Source organism: Gymnoscopelus microlampas, assembly GCF_963454915.1.
Source record: "Gymnoscopelus microlampas genome assembly, chromosome: 9".
Classification (NCBI taxonomy): Eukaryota; Metazoa; Chordata; class Actinopteri; order Myctophiformes; family Myctophidae; genus Gymnoscopelus; species Gymnoscopelus microlampas.
The window spans coordinates 54,140,148-54,160,199 of record NC_139946.1 but is presented as its reverse complement, the minus strand read 5'-3'; the positions used below and the strand labels follow the sequence as shown (position 1 = coordinate 54,160,199).

The 20,052-nt window shown below is 40.4% G+C and overlaps 2 protein-coding genes across 2 annotated transcripts; both read right to left on the bottom strand.

Moving 5' to 3' along the window:
* Nucleotides 1-269: 269 nt before the first annotated feature.
* LOC311052168 (uncharacterized protein) lies at nt 270-3,299 on the bottom strand. The gene is made up of 2 exons (XM_084066993.1): nt 3,039-3,299; nt 270-1,751 (listed from the first exon to the last, which is right to left on the bottom strand). Exons 1-2 carry the CDS (start codon nt 3,241-3,243, stop codon nt 943-945), a joined length of 1,014 nt encoding a protein of 337 aa, XP_083923119.1. The 5' UTR covers nt 3,244-3,299; the 3' UTR covers nt 270-942.
* A 3,197-nt stretch (nt 3,300-6,496) lies between these two features.
* Nucleotides 6,497-9,950, bottom strand: LOC311052458 (uncharacterized protein; the record flags this gene model as incomplete). Its single annotated transcript, XM_084067418.1, has 3 exons — nt 9,691-9,950; nt 7,943-8,499; nt 6,497-6,502 (listed from the first exon to the last, which is right to left on the bottom strand). Exons 1-3 carry the CDS (start codon nt 9,881-9,883, stop codon nt 6,497-6,499), a joined length of 756 nt encoding a protein of 251 aa, XP_083923544.1. The 5' UTR covers nt 9,884-9,950.
* Nucleotides 9,951-20,052: the final 10,102 nt, after the last annotated feature.

Here is a 20,052-nt window from a genome sequence, read left to right as displayed (position 1 = left end):
GAGAATGCACTTATGACTTCTGGTGATTAGTAGTTTCTTTCCCTACCTATGTTGAATGCACTTATTGTAAGTCACTTTGGATAAAAGCGTCTGCTAAATGACTGATGTAATGTTTTTTACTAAATAAATAGTTCAAAACAAGTGGGTTGCGCACATCCAGTTTGTTGCTGGTGCTGGACACAAAATGACAGTTTAAAAGAATAAAAGTCTGCATAACAGCATTGCTTCTCAGTGTTTCTTTTACTTAAAACACAGACATAACAGGGTAAACGATGTTTTGGCCACAGTTGGCCTTCATCAGGTGATTCATTGTATTCATTTACTAAATGAATACACATGAAATAAATGTCCAAATGAATATAAAGCAATGACATACATAACAATCAACAGCAAATCCAAACCCAAATCTTTGCTACATAACATATAAAGTTTATATAAACAATACTCGGAGTCTCCGACTGTAAATAACAGGCTAACATTAGCTAGCTGGAGGAGCGATACACTACAGTGCTGTTGTACTGAATATCTGCATTAATGGAATGCCTCTTATCCAATCACATGTATCAACTGAAACTTGTATAAACCACTTTATCGCCTACCCTGTCCTCACAGTTGGATTAGCCAAAGCCTAATATATGTTATACATGTAACGAGGCATTAATTCCATGTTCCTGATCACTTCAATACCTGATAAGGTGTAGCTATTTACCCCACATCACCAATAGCATGTGGACACCTGTTTGTCCAACGTATTCCAAACTAGTTTCTTAAAGGTAGAACTTTGGCCAAAGCATTTGTCAAAAACGACAACTTTCCTCATGTGTCTTCAGATGACTCATTTGAGTAAAGCCTTCGGCACAAACTGTACAAGTAAAGGGCTTTTCCCTTGTATGACCCCCCCATGTGCATCTGCAGATGATAATTCCGACTGAAGCTTCTTTATCAAATTGTACAAGTTAAGAGCTTCTTGTGTTTTTCCAAATCAACTGAGTGACTAAAGCCTTTGTTACAAAATAAACAAGCAAAGGGCTTTTCTCCTGCATGACTCCTTGCGTGTCTTTTCAGATCAACCCTGTGACAAAAGCTTTTGCCACAAACTGTACACGTAAAGGGTTTTTCCGCCGCATGCGTCCTCATGTGTTTTTTCAGAAGACACGTGTGACCAAAGACTTTGCCACAAAGTGTACATATAAAGATGTTTCCCCCTATGTGACTCCTCATGGGCGGAGTTTGGGATGACTTTGGGTTCTTCTTGTTCCTCAAAGTCAATCTTTGTCCTTCCACATGTTGTGTCTTGTGTGATTTCTGTGTTTTTATAGCTGACTTGCTGGCTTGGCTGGTCTCTTCCCACTCATCACTGTCTTCAGTGTCAGATTGGCTGGTCTGGCTGCTCTCTTCCCACTCATCACTGTCTTCTTCAGTGTCAGATTCAGATTCAGAACCGTGTGAAGAGAGGAGCTGGTCATCACTAGTTGGTTGTGATGTTCCACAGTCCTCTGCATCAGATTGTGTTTCCGTGTGTTCTGTGGAGGTTGTGGTGGCTAGAGGCTCTGTCTCTCTGTTTTCACCGTCATCTTCATGTTTCACTGCTAGTAATGTCTGCGTTGACCCAACGGCCTCCTCTGGACTTTGAAGTAGCTCCTCTTGTTCCTCTTTGATCTGTGGAGGCTCTGGTTCCTCCTGGACCAGACTAGGGTTCCTCTCTTGATGTTCAGGGGAAACCTCTTCACACACAGGGCGGTGCTGGACCTCTAGAAAGAAGATAAAATAAGAGAGAACTATTACATGTTGTTCCGTTCTATAATTTATAAGCTTTAGAGTCGTTCTGTATCAAATAATGTTATTTCACTATTTCTTTTCAAGATCTTTTTGAAAATAGCAGATCTACAAGCTCACTGTGAGCTTGTAGATCGTCTATTTTCAAATAGCTTATGTACTGTAGTATAGGTTTAAAGTGCTAATGTAGCCTAGTCGCCTCTTTGGGTCTTGTTTTCATAAGACCTGCTTAAGGCTGCTTATTTCTCTCACAACACCTGGCACACGTTTTGCCGTTTCCTCCGTCTACATGGAGACGGGACGCGGAGCGTTGTCAAAGAATTCCACTCTGGAGGTTGGTTTCACTTAGTTGCGGATTCAAGCCCGAAAACGCCGTTCCCGTCTAAACGGACTGATAGGTGGATTTTTATGGAACAAAACTTTGCAGATACTGTAAGAAAGAGGATAATTCCAGCTTTCCGTAGGCCTACAGCTGCCATGTTGGTGAGTTTAACGTTGTTTAATACTATCAGATAGGACTTTTCTGTGTGGATGTGTATGGGCTGTCAAGGGTTGGTGTTTTAACTCTAGAATCAAGAAATGTAAAATAGAATTTAGAGTTGCTTGCGGCTACAGCTTTCTATGAAAGCTATGAAAAAGTTCAATCTGCAGCACAAGCTTATAAAATATGTAGTGGGGGGTCCCGGCTTCATGTCTCTCTCAGCTAAGGGGTTCTTGGCCTGAAAATATGTAGTGGGGGTCCATGCTTCATCTCTCTCTCAGCTAAGGGGTCCTTGGCCAAACGCATATGAAACTGGTGGTCCTTGAAATTAAAAACGTTGAATCACGTAAAGTAACTATAGTGCATTTACTTTGTAGGTATTTTTACTTCTAATCACTACATCTAAGGGCCAAATATTATACTTTTACTCCACTACAATCATTTATTTCAAAACTTGTGTTACTAGTTACTTAGTAGATTTTGATTATTATTACAACACATACATTAACCACTTCAGCCCTATTTACATTTTGGCCATCTGAAAATAGCCGATCTACAAGCTCACAATATTGTGAGCTTGTAGATCTGCTATTTTCAAACGATGTTTTACACAATTGAAAACTTGTGAAATGGGACATTCTGCAAAAGTAATACTTTTCTACACTGTTTAACATTATTTTGAATTCAGCATTATTGATACTTTTACTTAATTGACTTTTTCCACCACTGGTAAAAACTCCATAGTGTTTATTTAAAGTACATTGTAGTGTACTGAACCAACCTGTTTTGTGTAATCTGATGTCAGGCTTTAAAACCACATCCAGGATTCTTTGTTGTTGCTCAATGTGTTGTTTGGAGCTGAAAGCTTGATCCTCATATTCTGTTAGAATCCTTTCAAACACCACAAAGATCTCTTCAACGGCTACAGACAGTCTCTCGTTGACAAAAGACCTCAGTGTTTGTATTTGAGACATGATTAAGGGCATTGAATGGGGTTGAAAATGGAACTAATTCAAAGATAACGGTAACGTACTACGTGGTGTGCGACGCGCAACCAAACTAACGCTCAAACAATAACAAACAAAGAACTCAAACAACTTCCGGGTGGACGTAGCCACGGCTCACGTGACTCGTCTGTCACATGCGTCATGGCGCTACTTGTTCCTGTTTTTTGAAGATTTTACATTAACAACCCGTACATCTACATAAAGGTTCAGATTTCTAATATAAAGTGCTGACCCCGCGACCATGGATGTTACAAGTTAAAGCGCCTGGGTTTAAATATCGTTATCTTCCGTATTGCTCAATAAAATGCATTTTAATCCAATTGGCAGCCATTGTTTTATTTTGTATTAATGCATCAGAGTGCAATACACCTCCCAACCGATAGGGGCGTGTTTGAAAGCATATGGAGACATTTCTGGACAAATGGCCAGCGATCGGATTAAAAAGTATTTTATTGAACAATACAGAAGATGCGGGTACTAAGACCCAGGCGCTTTAACTTGTAACATTTCTGGCCGTAGGGTCAGCACTTTATATTTGAAATTTGAACGTTTATGTAGATGTACTGGTTGTATATGTAAGATTTTCAAAACACAGGAACAAGTAGCGCCATGTCATGTTTCAGGGCTCGGGTGGACGAAGTGACACGAATGGTGTTGATTTGAAGCTTGCTGGTGGAGAAGCACTGTTGCCATATTTTGTGAGTGAAATAAGCAACCAGGTCTAGGGAAACGAGGCCAAAAGAAGCAACTAGGCCACATGAGAGCATTGCATGCTATTTGGAAAATAGTCGATCTACGTGAGCTTGTAGATCGGCTATTTTCAAAAACTCTTGCAATAAAATGTGGAATATAATATTTTTGAAACATTCTAACAACGCAAAATTAATGCTCCCTGGAACAAAAAAAATGTCATGAAAATATTTTAGAACCACTGTTTTAAAAAATAATAAAAAAAAATAAACAAGTCTAAATAAGCAAGTAGGCTACACTTTAGAAACGAGCCCAAAAAAACTCAACCCGCAACTACCAATATTTACAAGCAACTTTCACACAATGGACATGGTGTTGATTTGAAGCTTGCCGCCATCTGCTGGAGAAGGTGTGTAGTACAGCTCCATTGGTGCTTGATCCATGAATCATCTGATTCATCTATCTCACGCATAGAGTTATAATATTTGCCATGGCATCAACTTCACACCAGCAAATTGACACTAAGTAACCGTTTTAAGTCACAACAATAAGTAATACACTTATCCCCACTGCAAAAAGATGCATGCATTTTAAACTTGGCTTGATGCAGAGTTATGCAGCATTCAGCTACCTGCTGCTATAGTCTCAGGCAGGGGGTCCTCAAAGATACTGAAGGGGGGGGGGGGGGGGGGTCTTTGTATGATAAGGACTTTGTTTTTGTATTTTTACATTAACCACTTGAACCCTCGCATGATCCCTATATTCTGAGGGGAACAGTAGCCGAAAATAGCAGATCTACAAGCTAGTACTTCTGCAACTAAATTAGATCGTCTATTTCCGGTGAAGAGGTTCAGTGTACAGGGGGGGAAAGAGCAGACCAAGTACCGAGCCAAAGGGTCAAGTTTAAACAGGGTTAAAAGGAGTAGTTCCCCCAAAAAATGTTATTTTCTATCAATTATACACCCTGATGAAGCCTTGAATTCATGTCCATTTTCTTTTGTCGCATTCCTGAGCCAATAATTTGATGACCGGGTCATCGGTCAGTAGGAGACTCAGTAGGACACTCTTTGAGTCGACTCTGCCCGTCAAAAAATTATCGGTTTAGGAATGCGACAAAAAAAAAAGTAAGTAATTTTAGTAAAATTACTAAAGTAATTTTCCGGGTGAACTACTCCTTTAAGTTGTATGAAAACACACATTTAACATGAATCCAATATGTAGTGGTGGGAGGGGGTCCCTGCTTCATCTCTCTCTCAGCAAAGGGGCCCTTGGCCTGAAAAACGTTCAAGACCCCTGGTCTAAGGACTTTGTCATGGACCCCCAATCGATACCTGTTAGGCTGCGGACCCCCATTTGAAAAGATGTGGTGCCGTAAGTGGGGAGAGAGAAACCTATGATCTGAATAGTCATTCTTATAATACAGCACATTCTGTCATTGGAATACCTTCTATCTGGTGGAGGTGTGGTTAAATAATCCACTTCAAACCTGGCAACCATATTTTGGGCATGTCATAGGCAATAATAATAATAATAATAAGTATATAATATAGTTAAATGGATCTACAAGCTCACAATGCGTCGTGAGCTTGTAGATGAGCTTTTTCCCTTTTTTTTGTGGTACCGGGACTCCCCTTTGAGAACCACTGACATAAATGAGCCATTTTCCACCAAACCAACTTGTTTAATGGACTTTAAATAACTAAATGAGAGAGAGAGATAAATACCCTTTAACAGTTTAGAGTTAATGTATATTTATTATGGAGAGAGACGAAGCACAAGGCAGTGGGTTAAGCCTTTTACTTTGTTGTATGACAATTAGCAAAGATAATCAATCTACAAACTCAGACATTGTTTAAGTGGTTAAATCAGATGGTACCAGTGGCGTGCACAGACATTTTGAGGGGCAGGTGCTCAAGTAAATTATACTTTTTTTTGTTTACTTGGTCTGTTCTTTTTTCCCTCTACACCTATACCTCTTTGCCAAAAATAGCCGATCTACAAGCCCACTATTTTTGGCTAAAGTTCTCCTCAGAAAAGGGATGCTAGGTTTCGAGTGATTATGGTAAAAAGAAAAGTCATATCAAATAAAGATTTGGCGGTTAACACTAAAGGCTAATGGTTAACCGTTAAAAAAAAAAAGTTTTTTTTAAGGGTAAAAAATGTTTCTAATTGTTTTTTTTTGCCAAGTCTACACCTGCAACCACACGTAACTTCCACTTTATTCTTCTTCTTCCTCATCTTTGTATTGGTATTGTTTGTGTTGGAGTGCCTCAGTGCGGCTGCAGAGTTCATGTGCAACCTCTTCCAGAGAGAGATAGAGACACTAGAAACTCTGCTGGAGACACAAAACAAACTGTGTAGACTTGGAAATAGAAGCCCTTTGAAATAAAATGTATTTTGGCATTTTTTCTTAACGGTTATCGATTAATTAACCGTTAAGGCCTAACGGTAACCGGTTAATAAAATGTCTCCATTTGGCCATCCCTAAATGTGACTCTCTCTCTCACACACACACACACACACACACACACACCCAACCAACTCAACTCTTATGTTGAGCACAGAGAGGGTGTGCTGCAGTTAGCCCTTGTGTCTTCGCCTTGCCTACTTGTTGTTAGCTAGTTGTACAAGCTCGTTTTATTGGCTCTTGTTTAGTCGATACACGTATTTGTTTAGCTCGTGCTCATTTGATTTAGCTATTTGTCTCATCTGTTTAAGAAAGTAGGTAGCTGATATATTGCACTTTTACCTTAGCGCTAGGTATACTCTTGGTTGCATGTTTTAGAAGATAATGTACTTATGACTTCTGGTGATTAGTAGTTTCTTTCCCTACCTATGTTGAATGCACTTATTCCTAAGTCACTTTGGATAAAAGCGTCTGCTAAATGACTAATGTAATGTTTTTACTAAATGAATAGTTCAAAACAAGTGGGTTGCACAGATCCAGTTCGTTGCTGGTGCTGGACACAAAATGACAGTTTAAAAGAATAAAGGTCCGCACAACAGCATTGCTCCTCAGTGTTTTGTTTACTTAAAACACAGACATAACAGGGTAAACAATGTTTTGGCCACAGTTGGCCTTCATCAGGTGATTCATTGTATTCATTTACTAAATGAATACACGTGAAATAAATGTCCAAATGAATATAAAGCAAGGACATAAATAACAGTCAACAGCAAATAACAAAAAATGTTGCTACATAACATATAAAGTTTATATAAACAATACGCAGAGTCTCCGACTGTAAATAACAGGCTAACATTAGCTAGCTGGAGGAGCAAAATATTACAGTGCTGTTGTACTGAATATCTGCATTAATAGAATGCCTCTTATCCAATCACATGTATCAACTGAAACTTGTATAAACCACTTTATCACCTACCCTGTGAGTAGGCTTATGATGTGCCTACAGCTGGATTAGCCAAAGCCTAATATATGTTATACATGTAACGTGGCATTAATTCTGTGTTCCTGAACCCTTCAATACCTGATAAGGTGTAGCTATTTATTTACCCCACATCACCAATAGCATGTGGACACCTGTTTGTCCAACGTATTCCAAAATAGTTTCTTAAAAGTAGAACTTTGGCCAAAGCATTTGTCAAAAACGACAACTTTCCTCATGTGTCTTCAGATGACTCATTTGAGAAAAGCCTTCGGCACAAACTGTACAATTAAAGGGCTTTTCCCCCATATGACCCCCCCATGTGTGTCTTCAGATGATAATTCCGACTGAAGCTTCTTTATCAAATTGTACAAGTTAAGAGCTTCTTGTGTTTTTCCAAATCAACCGAGTGACTAAAGCCAAAATAAACAAGCAAAGGGCTTTTCCCCTGCATGACTCCTTGCGTGTCTTTTCAGATCAACCCTGTGACAAAAGCTTTTGCCACAAACTGTACAAGTAAAGGGTTTTTCCGCCGCATGCGTCCTAATGTGTTTTTTCAGAAGACACGTGTGACCAAAGACTTTGCCACAAAGTGTACATACAAAGATCTCTCCCCCTATGTGACTCCTCATGGGCGGAGTTTGGAATGATTTTGGGTTCTTCTTGCTTCTCAAAGTCAATCTTTGTCCTCCCACATGTTGTGTCTTGTGTGATTTCTGTGTTTTTATAGCTGACTTGCTTGCTTGGCTGGTCTCTTCCCACTCATCACTATCTTCAGTGTCAGATTGGCTGGTCTGGCTGCTCTCTTCCCACTCATCACTGTCTTCTTCAGTGTCAGATTCAGATTCAGAACCGTTTGAAGAGAGGAGCTGGTCATCACTAGTTGGTTGTGATGTTCCACAGTCCTCTGCATCAGATTGTGTTTCCGTGTGTCCAGTGGAGGTTGTGGCTAGAGGCTCTGTCTCTCTGTTTTCACCGTCATCTTCATGTTTCACTGCTAGTAATGTCTGTGTTGATCCAACAGCCTCCTCTGGTCTTTGAAGTAGCTCCTGTTGTTCCTCTTTGATCTGTGGAGGCTCTGGTTCCTCCTGGACCAGACTAGGGTTCCTCTCTTGATGTTCAGGGGAAACCTCTTCACACACAGGGCGGTGCTGGAACTCTAGACAGAAGATAAAATAAGAGAGAACTATTACATGTTTTACATTCTATAATGTATAAGCTTTAGAGTCGTTCTATATCAAATATAGATATATATATATCAAATATTATTTCATTATTTCTTTTCAAGATCTTTTTGAAAATAGCAGATCTACAAGCTCACTGTGAGCTTGTAGATAGTCTATTTTCAAATAGCTTATGTACTGTAGTATAGGTTTAAAGTGCTATTTAATGTAGCCTAGTCGCCTCTTTGGGTCTTGTTTTCATAAAATTGGCTGCTTATTTCTCTCACAACACCTGGCAACGACACACGTTTTGCCTTTTCCTCCGTCTACATGGAGACGGGACGCGGAGCGTTGTCAAAGAATTCCACTCTGGAGGTCGGTTTCACTTAGTTGCGGATTCACACTTTGCAGATACAAAGAGGATAATTCAAGCTTTCCGTACAGCTGCCATGTTGGTGAGTTTAACATTGTTTAATACAATCAGATAGGATGTTTCTGTGTGGATGTATGGGCTGTCAAGGGTTACTGTTGCAACTCTAGATTCAATAAATTTAAAATAGAATTTAGAGTTGATTGCGGCTACAGCTTTCTATGAAAGCTATGAAAAAGTTCAATCTGCAGCACAAGCTTATAAAATATGTAGTGGGGGGTCCCTGCTTCATCTCTCTCTCAGCTAAGGGGTCCTTGGCCAAACGCATATGAAACTGGTGGTCCTTGAAATTAAAAACATCGAATCACTACAAGTAACTAAGTGCATTTACTCGAGTACTGCACTTAAGTACAATTTTTAGGTACTTTTACTTCTACTCACTACATCTCAGGGCCAAATATTATGCTTTTACTCCACTACAATCATTTATTTCAAAACTTTAGTTACTAGTTACTTAGTAGACTTTTATTGTTATTACAAAACATACATTAACCACTTCAGCCCTATATACATTTTGGCCATTTGAAAATAGCCGATCTACAAGCTCACAATATTATGAGCTTGTAGAGCTGCTATTTTCAAAATATGTTTTACACAATTGAAAACTTGTGAAATGGGACATTCTGCTAAATGAATACTTTCTACATTTTTTAACATTATTTTGTATTCCTACTACTGCATTATTGATACGTTTACTTTTACCACTGGTAAACTCCTTAGTGTTTATTTAAAGTACATTGTAGTGTACTGAACCAACCTGTTTTGTGTAATCTGATGTAAGGTTTTAAAACCACATCCAGGATTCTTTGTTGTTGCTCAATCTGTTTTTTGGAGCTGAAAGCTTGATCCTCATATTCTGTTAGAATCCTTTCAACCACCACAAAGATCTCTTCAGCGGCCATGGAGAGACGCTCGTTGACAAAAGACCTCAGTGTTTGTAGTAAAGCCATGATTAGGAGAGAGAATGGGGTTGAAAATGGAACTAATGTAAAGATAACGGTAACGTACTACGTGGTGTGCGACAAACAGCCAAACTGACGCTCAAACAATAACAAACAAATAACTCAAACAACTTCCGGGTGGACGTAGCCACGGCTCACATGACGCTCGTCTGTCACACGCGTCATGGCGCTACTTGTTACTGTTTTTTGAAGATTTTACATTAACAACCATTGCATCTACATAAAGGTTAAGATTTCTAATATAAAGTGCTGACACCGCGGCCACGGATGTTACAAGTTAAAGCGCCTGGGTCTAAGTACCCGTATCTTCCGTATTGTTCAATAAAAAGCATTTTAATCCAATTGGCAGCAATTGTTTTATTTTGTATTAATGCATCAGAGTGCAGTACACCTCCCAACCGATAGGGGCGCGTAGTTGAAAGCATATGGAGACATTTCGGGACAAATGGCCAGCAATCAGATTAAAAAGCTTTTTATTGAACAATACGGAAGATGCAGGTACTTAGACCCAGGCGCTTTAACTTGTAACATTTCTGGCCGCAGGGTCATCACTTTATATTTGAAATTTGAACGATTATGTAGATGTACTGTTTGTATATGTAAGATTTTCAAAACGCAGGAACAAGTAGCGCCATGTCATGTTTCAGGGCCCGGGTGGACGATGTGTAGCTGCCCCAGGTTCAACAAATGTCCACGCATCATACAGATGTCTTTTTCTGGTATTTATTCCATCATAACTCTCCAAACTCCATACAGACACCATACAAGACACCGTGAAAACTACAAGGAAATAAACATACATTTGTTCAGTAGAATCCATAATCATTATGAAACACTCCTCTGATTAGTCAGTCCACACAGGTGCATCCAATTATTGTCATCTTACAATGAAGTCTTCCAAACAAAGTTTAACTTGCAAATAACAATGCACACAACAATACATCACAAATCAATGAAAGGCACAGAATGCAATAAACATTTACCGTGTGCGCCTCTTGAACCTTGTGCAGAACTATAGCAATTGTATCTCTCTCTCTGGAGTTTCTCAAGACGTGACCTCTCTGTGTCAGCTCTGCTTGCTTCTGACTTGATTGACAAGCTTCACTCTGACCATGTGACTCTGCCCAATTTACCATAAACCCTTCAAGCAATGGGCACCGTTTTTACCTTAAATCTTGTACTATATAAACCTTTTTAATATATTTATTGTAAATTTTAGTACTAATTATTCATAATTAAATGAATCTTTTATCCTAGTGTGTACATGAACTTTACATAAACAAAACATATTTATAATTATAACTGAAACCACTGTCTCTCCATCTGGGACAGTTACACTCCCACCAAATTACTGTAATTCTTTAGTGTACATATTTTAATAAATACAGTAATTTCTTTAACCAAACTTCTAACTCTCAGGTCAAGACCCTTAACCCTTTTTCTCACAGGTAAGATGAAATACACCAACTTTTACTCCACACAGGTAAGTATGTACAGGTTAGTTCACTTAGAACCCATTTTCATTGTTTCCTATCAACACAACCAACTTAGGAAAAGGACCATTAATCCATACCCCTTTGGCACATTTCTAGAAAGGGAATAGGACCTCTAGTGGGTCAAACATAGAGGCTACAGTAGTGAGTATTCCGCTCTGTGATACTAGTTTCTCATTTGTGTCTTTATCTGCATGTATTTGCAGATTTTGCACTTTATGTTTCCTTTCCACTTCAGGTTCTGGTACCACTTTGTAAGTGCAGTGGGTCTCACTTGTGTCTTCTGTCTCAAGCTCTTTATCTCTGCTGTTCTCTGTGTCTCTATTGACAGGAGCTGGTGTCATTGGCAGAAGTTCTTTAACTGATATCCGATTACACAGACCAGTCACATCAGTTGACTTTACTTTCTGTGGTACGCTGCCAACTATGCTCCAGCCCAAGTCCGTCTTTATAGCATATGGCTCGTCATCACCTCCTGTGATAACTCTCCGTGGCGCTAATGCTTTAGAGCAGTCGTACCCTATTAGTAACCCCACCTTGACATCAATCAGCCCTGACATTTCGTATGCTATGCCATCCAAATGCTTCCATCTTCTGGCTGTCTCTGCGGTAGGTATTTGTGAACGCTCATGTGGGATAAAATCCCTGGTGTAGGCAGGTGGCAAGTCAATATAGTTGTCTAAGTCAAGTCCTCTAACTCTTAGCCCACTAACTCTCTCACTCTTGACGCTGGAGTCTTTTCCCATCATAGTAGTTAGCTTTAAGTTGACTGGTGCCATACCTGCCCCAATCTTCTCACACACTTCCTTGTCTACAAAGGTGTTGCTACTCTGGGTGTCTAATAGGGCATACACTAGGGATTGTGTTTTAGGGGTGGTGGTCGAGGAAAGCCATACAGGTACTATCATGGATGTGCTCCCACCATCACCTGTGTTTACACTGCAAGTTAGGGAAGAGGTACTTTCTTCTACTTGCTCAACCTGAGAAGATGATTTGTCTCCAACAGGACGGTCTTCATGAAGGGGTGTCGGATGATATTTCTTACATATGTTGCAAGTAGCCTTTTTCTTGCAGTCCTTTGAAATGTGTCCTCTTCTTAGACAGCCGAAACATAGGTTATTGTCAAACACAAACTTTTTCTTGTCCTCAACAGATTTGTCACTGAACGTCTTGCATTTGTAGATGAAGTGACTCTCTCCACAGCATGTACATTTGACTGTGTTTGAGGATGCTGTTACTTCCTCATCTTCGGAAGCCTCCTCCGAGCTACTCTCCTCTGCACTGTGTGTTTTTTCCACTGTTTTTGGCTTGTCTCTGGTGCTTAGGTTTGTGACAAACACATTTGCCTTTGGGCGCGTCATGTCTCTAGATTGCCTCTCTTCAGTATGCTTCAGTGCATGGAAGGAGGTTATTGGATTGCACGCGATATATGCTTCTTGAGCAATATACTCAGCAAATTCTTTAAAACTAGGGTACTCTTCATTTTCTTTTAGGCATTTTGAAACTATGCGATTCCACCGAGAGGTAACCCAGTCAGGGAGTTTTTGAAGCATCTCTTGATTACTTTCACAGTCGTTCAACACTTGAAGCCCCTTTACATGTGGCATGGCATTGCTGCAAGCTTTAAGAAAATCACCGAACTGTCTTAGTTTAAATGACTCTCGAGAACCAATCTTTGGCCAGTTCTTCAGCTTATCTCTGAAGGCACGCTGGATTATGAACGGGTGACCATAACGCTCATTCAGTGCCTCCCATGCCTGACCGTAGGCTTCCTCATCCTTTCTGAAGAAGCTTCCTTCCAACACAGATCGTGCCTCTCCACTGACATATTTTTGCAGGTAAAAGAGCCTGTCTGCTGTATTTGTGCATCGGCGCTCAATTAATGCTTTGAAGCTCACGCTCCACTCTAGGAAGTTCAGTGGGTCGCCTGTGAAGATGGAGGGCTCAGGTGCAGGCAGTCTGGTAAGCACCATTGTGTCATAAAGGGCTTGTACTACTGACACTTCGTTGTTAGTACTGTTTGATTGTACATTGTCCTTATATGTTCTTTCACTTTTTATCTCACTTTTTATCTCTTTCTTAGGAACTGCATGAGGAAGAACCACTTCACTGCAAACTGATCTCTCATCACAGTCGGCTTCAGAGTATGCCTTAAGCTTGGCAGTTAGCACTTGAATATCCCTCTGATTTTCTAGCTTTTTAAGCTCTGCTGCCATAGTTTGTTGCTGTGCGGCCATATCTGCCGCCATAGTTTGTTGCTGTGCGGCCATAGCTTGTTGCTGTGCTGCCATAGCTTGTTTTTGTGCAGCAATAACATCCTCCATCTGCATTTCTACTTGTTTGGCAGCCAATTCTGCTGCATAATCTGCAATTTTTGCTGAGACACTTGGGTGATCTGATCCATGTTTTGAGTGTTGGGAAGTCCCTGCTATGGACTGGGCGTATTCTTTGTTAAACACCATATTGAGTCTTGCTCTTTCTGCGTCTGGATCAAACTCTTCCATTCCATTTTCAACCAAACGTATGTTCATCAGCTTCATCAGGTCATTTGTTAGGTGTACGCAGCCATCTATTTTCCGCCTAATATCCGGAGACGGAGCTGATAATGTTCTCATACTATTATACACCTCTTCCAATTGTTTCTCTAACCCTTCAACACTGTCCATCATCTCAGCCAAATTCAGGTCAGAGCATTCAAGTTTCAGATTTGCACGTGCAACTCTAACGTTGTCTTTCCAATGTCCATACAGTGAGTTGAATTTACTCTCCATTTTAGAAATCTCTTGTTGCTTCAGCTCCTGCATTTTTGGAGTGAACCTTCTCTCTCTACTGGATTTCCGTGTTTGATCTTGCTTTGGCGTGGAGGTAAGCTCCTTTTGAGACACTTGAAGTATTTGTATTTCAGCATGAATTTCACCTATTAGTGTCTCAAGCCGTTCTCTTTCTTTATCATCAGTTTCTGTTTCAAGTTGTTCTTTTAGTTTGTCATAGTCCTTTTGAAGAGACTCCATTTCTTTCTCATCACCTTGTGGTTTTCCACCGCCAGCAGGCATAATTCTGTTGTATGCTGTGCTGTATTTAACATCAACTTAAAAGGTGCTCTTAAACCTCGAGTGCAATGAGTGTAAACCAAATCTCTATAGGCTACTGTATAGCGATTCAAAAATAAACTTTGAGTGCACTCTTTGATTACAGCGACTCTCAATTATCAAATGGCAATTAACTGTCAAAACACAAACAATATGCATAGCAATGCAACATCAATACAGCAAATAACAATTACCATGTTTGTAAACAATTTCTTTGTTTTTCTTTTCTTTGGGTTTGTTTTTCTCTTTTAACTTCTGTATCTTATCAACTGTTCTTCATGTGTTGCACTGTCAAACCTTGACGTCTGGGATGACGATGCAATCCTGCACTCTCTTGGTTGCAGCGATGAGATGAAAACAGTCATGCGCACAAAAGCCTCTTGCAGAGCTGCAGTGTACACTGGGCAACGCTGCCCTCCGTGGGTAATACTGCGGTACTGCAGCTTCAGTTGTTCAAAGCAGACTGTTCCTCTCCTCTCCGTCGGACATTATTTCACTGCGTTAGAGCTCTGTCACTCTTTTTACTACCACGTCCACGTTGGTGTGTTCCGTTCCCTCTGGGACCACGCTGGCTTGACGTTCTCTCTTGGGGACCACGCTGGGCGTTACGTTTTCACTGTAGCTGCCCCAGGTTCAACAAATGTCCACGCATCATACAGATGTCTTTTTCTGGTATTTATTCCATCATAACTCTCCAAACTCCATACAGACACCATACAAGACACCGTGAAAACTACAAGGAAATAAACATACATTTGTTCAGTAGAATCCATAATCATTATGAAACACTCCTCTGATTAGTCAGTCCACACAGGTGCATCCAATTATTGTCATCTTACAATGAAGTCTTCCAAACAAAGTTTAACTTGCAAATAACAATGCACACAACAATACATCACAAATCAATGAAAGGCACAGAATGCAATAAACATTTACCGTGTGCGCCTCTTGAACCTTGTGCAGAACTATAGCAATTGTATCTCTCTCTCTGGAGTTTCTCAAGACGTGACCTCTCTGTGTCAGCTCTGCTTGCTTCTGACTTGATTGACAAGCTTCACTCTGACCATGTGACTCTGCCCAATTTACCATAAACCCTTCAAGCAATGGGCACCGTTTTTACCTTAAATCTTGTACTATATAAACCTTTTTAATATATTTATTGTAAATTTTAGTACTAATTATTCATAATTAAATGAATCTTTTATCCTAGTGTGTACATGAACTTTACATAAACAAAACATATTTATAATTATAACTGAAACCACTGTCTCTTCATCTGGGACAGTTACACGATGTGTCACGCATGGTGTTGATTTGAAGCTTGCTGGTGGAGAGGCACTGTTGCCACAGTTTGTGAGAGAAATAAGCAACCAGGTCTAGGGAAACAAGGCCAAAAGAAGCAACTAGGCCATATGAGCTCATTGCATCGGCTATTTGGAATATAATATGTTTTAAACATTCTAACAACGCAAAATTAATGCTCCCTGGAACAAAAAAATGTCATGAAAATATTTGAGAACCACTGGTTTAAAAAATAATTTAAAAATAAATAAGTCTAAATAAGCAAGTAGGGTACACTTTAGAAACGAGCCCAAAAAAACTCAACCCGCAACTACCAATATTTACAAGCAACTTTACAGAAAAACAAGCCCTATTAAAGTCGCTTTTAATACGCAGACATGGCAACACTGCTGCCGGGTGGACGATTTGTCACACAATGGACATGGTGTTGATTTGAAGCTTGCCGCCATCTGCTGGAGAAGGTGTGTAGTACAGCTCCATTGGTGCTTGATCCATGAATCATCTGATTCATCTATCTCTCACGCATAGAGTTATAATATTTGCCATGGCATCAACTTCACACCAGCAAATTGACACTAAGTAACCGTTTTCAGTCACAACAATAAGTAATACACTTATCCCCACTGCAAAAAGATGCATGCATTTTAAACTTGGCTTGATGCAGAGTTATGCAGCATTCAGCTACCTGCTGCTATAGTCTCAAGCAGGGGGTCCTCAAAGATACTGAAGGGGGGGGGGGGGATCTTTGTATGATAGGGACTTTGTTTTTGTATTTTTACATGAACCACTTGAACCCTCGCATGATCCCTATATTCTGAGGGGAACAGTAGCCGAAAATAGCAGATCTACAAGCTAGCACTTCTGCAACTAAATTAGATCGGCTATTTCCGGTGAAGAGGTTCAGTGTACAGGGGGGGAAAGAGCAGACCAAGTACCGAGCCAAAGAGTCAAGTTTAAACGGGGTTAAGGAGTAGTTCCCCCAAAAAATGATATTTTCTATCAATTATACACCCTGATGAAGCCTTGAATTCATGTCCATTTTCTTTTGTCGCATTCCTGAGCCAATAATTTGATGACCGGGTCATCGGTCAGTAGGAGACTCAGTAGGACACTCTTTGAGTCGACTCTGCCCGTCATCAAATTATCGGTTTAGGAATGCGACAAAAAAAATAAGTAAGTCATTTTAGTAAAATTACTAAAGTAATTTTCCGGGTGAACTACTCCTTTAAGTTGTATGAAAACACACATTTAACATGAATCCAATATGTAGTGGTGGGAGGGGGTCCCTGCTTCATCTCTCTCTCAGCAAAGGGGCCCTTGGCCTGAAAAACGTTCAAGACCCCTGGTCTAAGGACTTTGTCATGGACCCCCAATCGATACCTGTTAGGCTGCGGACCCCCATTTGAAAAGATGTGGTGCCGTAAGTGGGGAGAGAGAAACCTATGATCTGAATAGTCCTTCTTATAATACAGCACATTCTGTCATTGGAATACCTTCTATCTGGTGGAGGTGTGGTTAAATAATCCACTTCAAACCTGACCATATTTTGGGCATGTCATAGGCAATAATAATAATAATAAGTATATAATATAGTTAAATGGATCTACAAGCTCACAATGCGTCGTGAGCTTGTAGATTAGCTTTTTCCCTTTTTTTTTGTGGTACCAGGACTCACCTTTGAGAACCACTGACATAAATGAGCCATTTTCCACCAAACCAACTTGTTTAATGGACTTTAAATAACTAAATGAGAGAGAGAGATAAATACCCTTTAACAGTTTAGAGTTAATGTATATTTATTATGGAGAGAGACGAAGCACAAGGCAGTGGGTGAAGCCTTTTACTTTGTTGTGTGACAATTAGCAAAGATAATCAATCTACAAACTCAGACATTGTTTAAGTGGTTAAATCAGACGGTACCAGTGGCGTGCACAGACATTTTGAGGGGCAGGTGCTCAAGTAAATTATACTTTTTTTTGTTTACTTGGTCTGTTCTTTTTTTCCCTCTACACCTATACCTCTTTGCCAAAAATAGCAGATCTACAAGCCCACAACGCCTCGCAGCGCGAGGCGTTGTGGGCTTGTAGATCTGCTATTTTTGGCTAAAGTTCTCCTCAGAAAAGGGATGCTAGGTTTCGAGTGGTTATGGTAAAAAGAAAAATCGTATCTCATAAAGATTTGGCGGACCCCCTGTAGTAACTCTGAGGACCCCCTAGGGGTCCCGGACCCCCTGTTGAAGACCCCTGCTGTAAACTGAAAAGGGGCACTTCTGGTCAAGAGGGCAAAGGGCAGGTGCTCTAGCGCCACCTAGAGTCTTATCTGTGCACGTCCCTGGACGGTACATTAAAACAGTTAATTAATACATTAAACATTTCATTAGGGGCAGACCGTGCGAGACGCACAAACAAAAGGGCCGGTAAAATAACACGGCAAGTCATTCCACAGCTTTGGTCCAAAGTTTGTGTGCACGCAGTCATACAGATCTGCAGACCTCTGTGGCCCTCCGTCATACAGCAAGCTGAAGTCCACTCTGGAGCCGTCGGACCACATCCACGCCCCCTCCTTGTGAATGAATGAATGAATGAATTAATTTTATTTGTACAGCGCTTTTCCAAACAAAGTTACAAAGTGCTTTACATACATGATTAAAAACCGAAAACATCAGCAAGAGAAAGAATAAAATAAGAAAACATAAACAAAAACATAAAAACGGCATTTAAAGTCAGTCCATAAAACAATCCTTAGGAAAAACACTTTATATGCAGATGTGTTTTCAAAAGCGATTTAAAAGAGGATACTGACTCTGCTAACCTAAGGTCCAAGGGTAGGGCATTCCAGAGCAGCGGTGCCCGGGCCGAAAAGGCCCGGTCCCCCCTTGTGACAAAGTGTGTTGTGGGAGGATCCAGGAGGGCCCAATCTGAGGATCTAAGCTGGCGAGCTGACTCATGAGGTTTTAGCAAGTCCACAATGTAACTGGGGGCCAGTCCATGTAGGGCTTTAAAAGTGATCAATAAAATCTTAAAATCTATCCTGTAGCTCACGGGCAGCCAATGTAGGGCAGCCAGGATGGGTGTGATATGCTCTCTTTTCTTTGTGTTGGTGAGTAACCTGGCAGCAGAGTTTTGCACCATCTGGAGACGGGATATTGTTTTTTTTATTGATACCTGAGTAGAGGGAGTTACAGTAATCTAAATGGGATGAAATAAAGGCATGTATGACGGTTTCCAGGTCTGCAGTGGATATGAATGATTTTTATCTTGGCAATGTTCCTAATCTGGTAGTAGCAGGACTGGACTACTCTTGTGACTTGTGTGTGAAATGATATGGTTGGGTCAAAAATTACACCTAGGTTACGGGCGGTGAGGGTGATATTTGGAGCTAACGTGCCAAGTTCAGAGTGGAAGGAGTGGGTGGAATTTGGGTGCCAACCTTGTGAAAGTCACTCATTCCGATCCAGGCCGGGTCCTCCGGTGGGTTGAAGTTTTTGATGAGTTGTCGGACAAAGCTGTGCTCCTCCATACTGTGGATGGACGCCAGGTTGGCACCTTGGGACAGGCAGTGCAGCTCCGCGTCGGCCCAGCTCAAACGAGTAGCCACGTACGTGTAGCAGCGTCCGTTGAAGCTGAGCCAAGGCTCAGGACAGGCTCCATGCTGCAGCCAGAGGTGAGAAGTAACATTAACATTATTAAGACCTGAGGCCAATTCTACAAATGCCTTCAGTTTTCTGAAAAAAAACATATATGTTGCTATATATCATTGCTGTCGGCAGAAACGTTTTGTGTTTTTTTGTCGTTAATGAATCATGCCCTATTTGATCATACTACAGCGTAGCATCAAAAGACGCGTTTCGAGCTTGTAGATCTGCTATTTTTGCTATTTTTTAATTTGAATCCTGAAAAGTAACAGTTTTGGACATATGAGGTTTCCACCCGACAGAGACCATAATTATGTAGCTTAAATTTAAAATGACACTGATGCTTTCCCAGTTTTAATGGGTTAACATTATTAAGCACATTTCTGATTATATGTGCTTATTTTACTCAGAAGCACATACAAGCAGAATCAGGATCAACCTTATTGTCACATCACAGGTTTACAGGTGTAAAACACTGTGTGACATTTATTTTGATACCAAAGTGATATAGTCTGGACATGTCAGGCTAATACCTTTCTATTTGTACTCAAGCACACATTTCAATACAGGACTTTTACTTGTAACAGAATATTTCTACATTGTGGTATTGCACAAAAAAAAACCTAACTTTTTCAACCA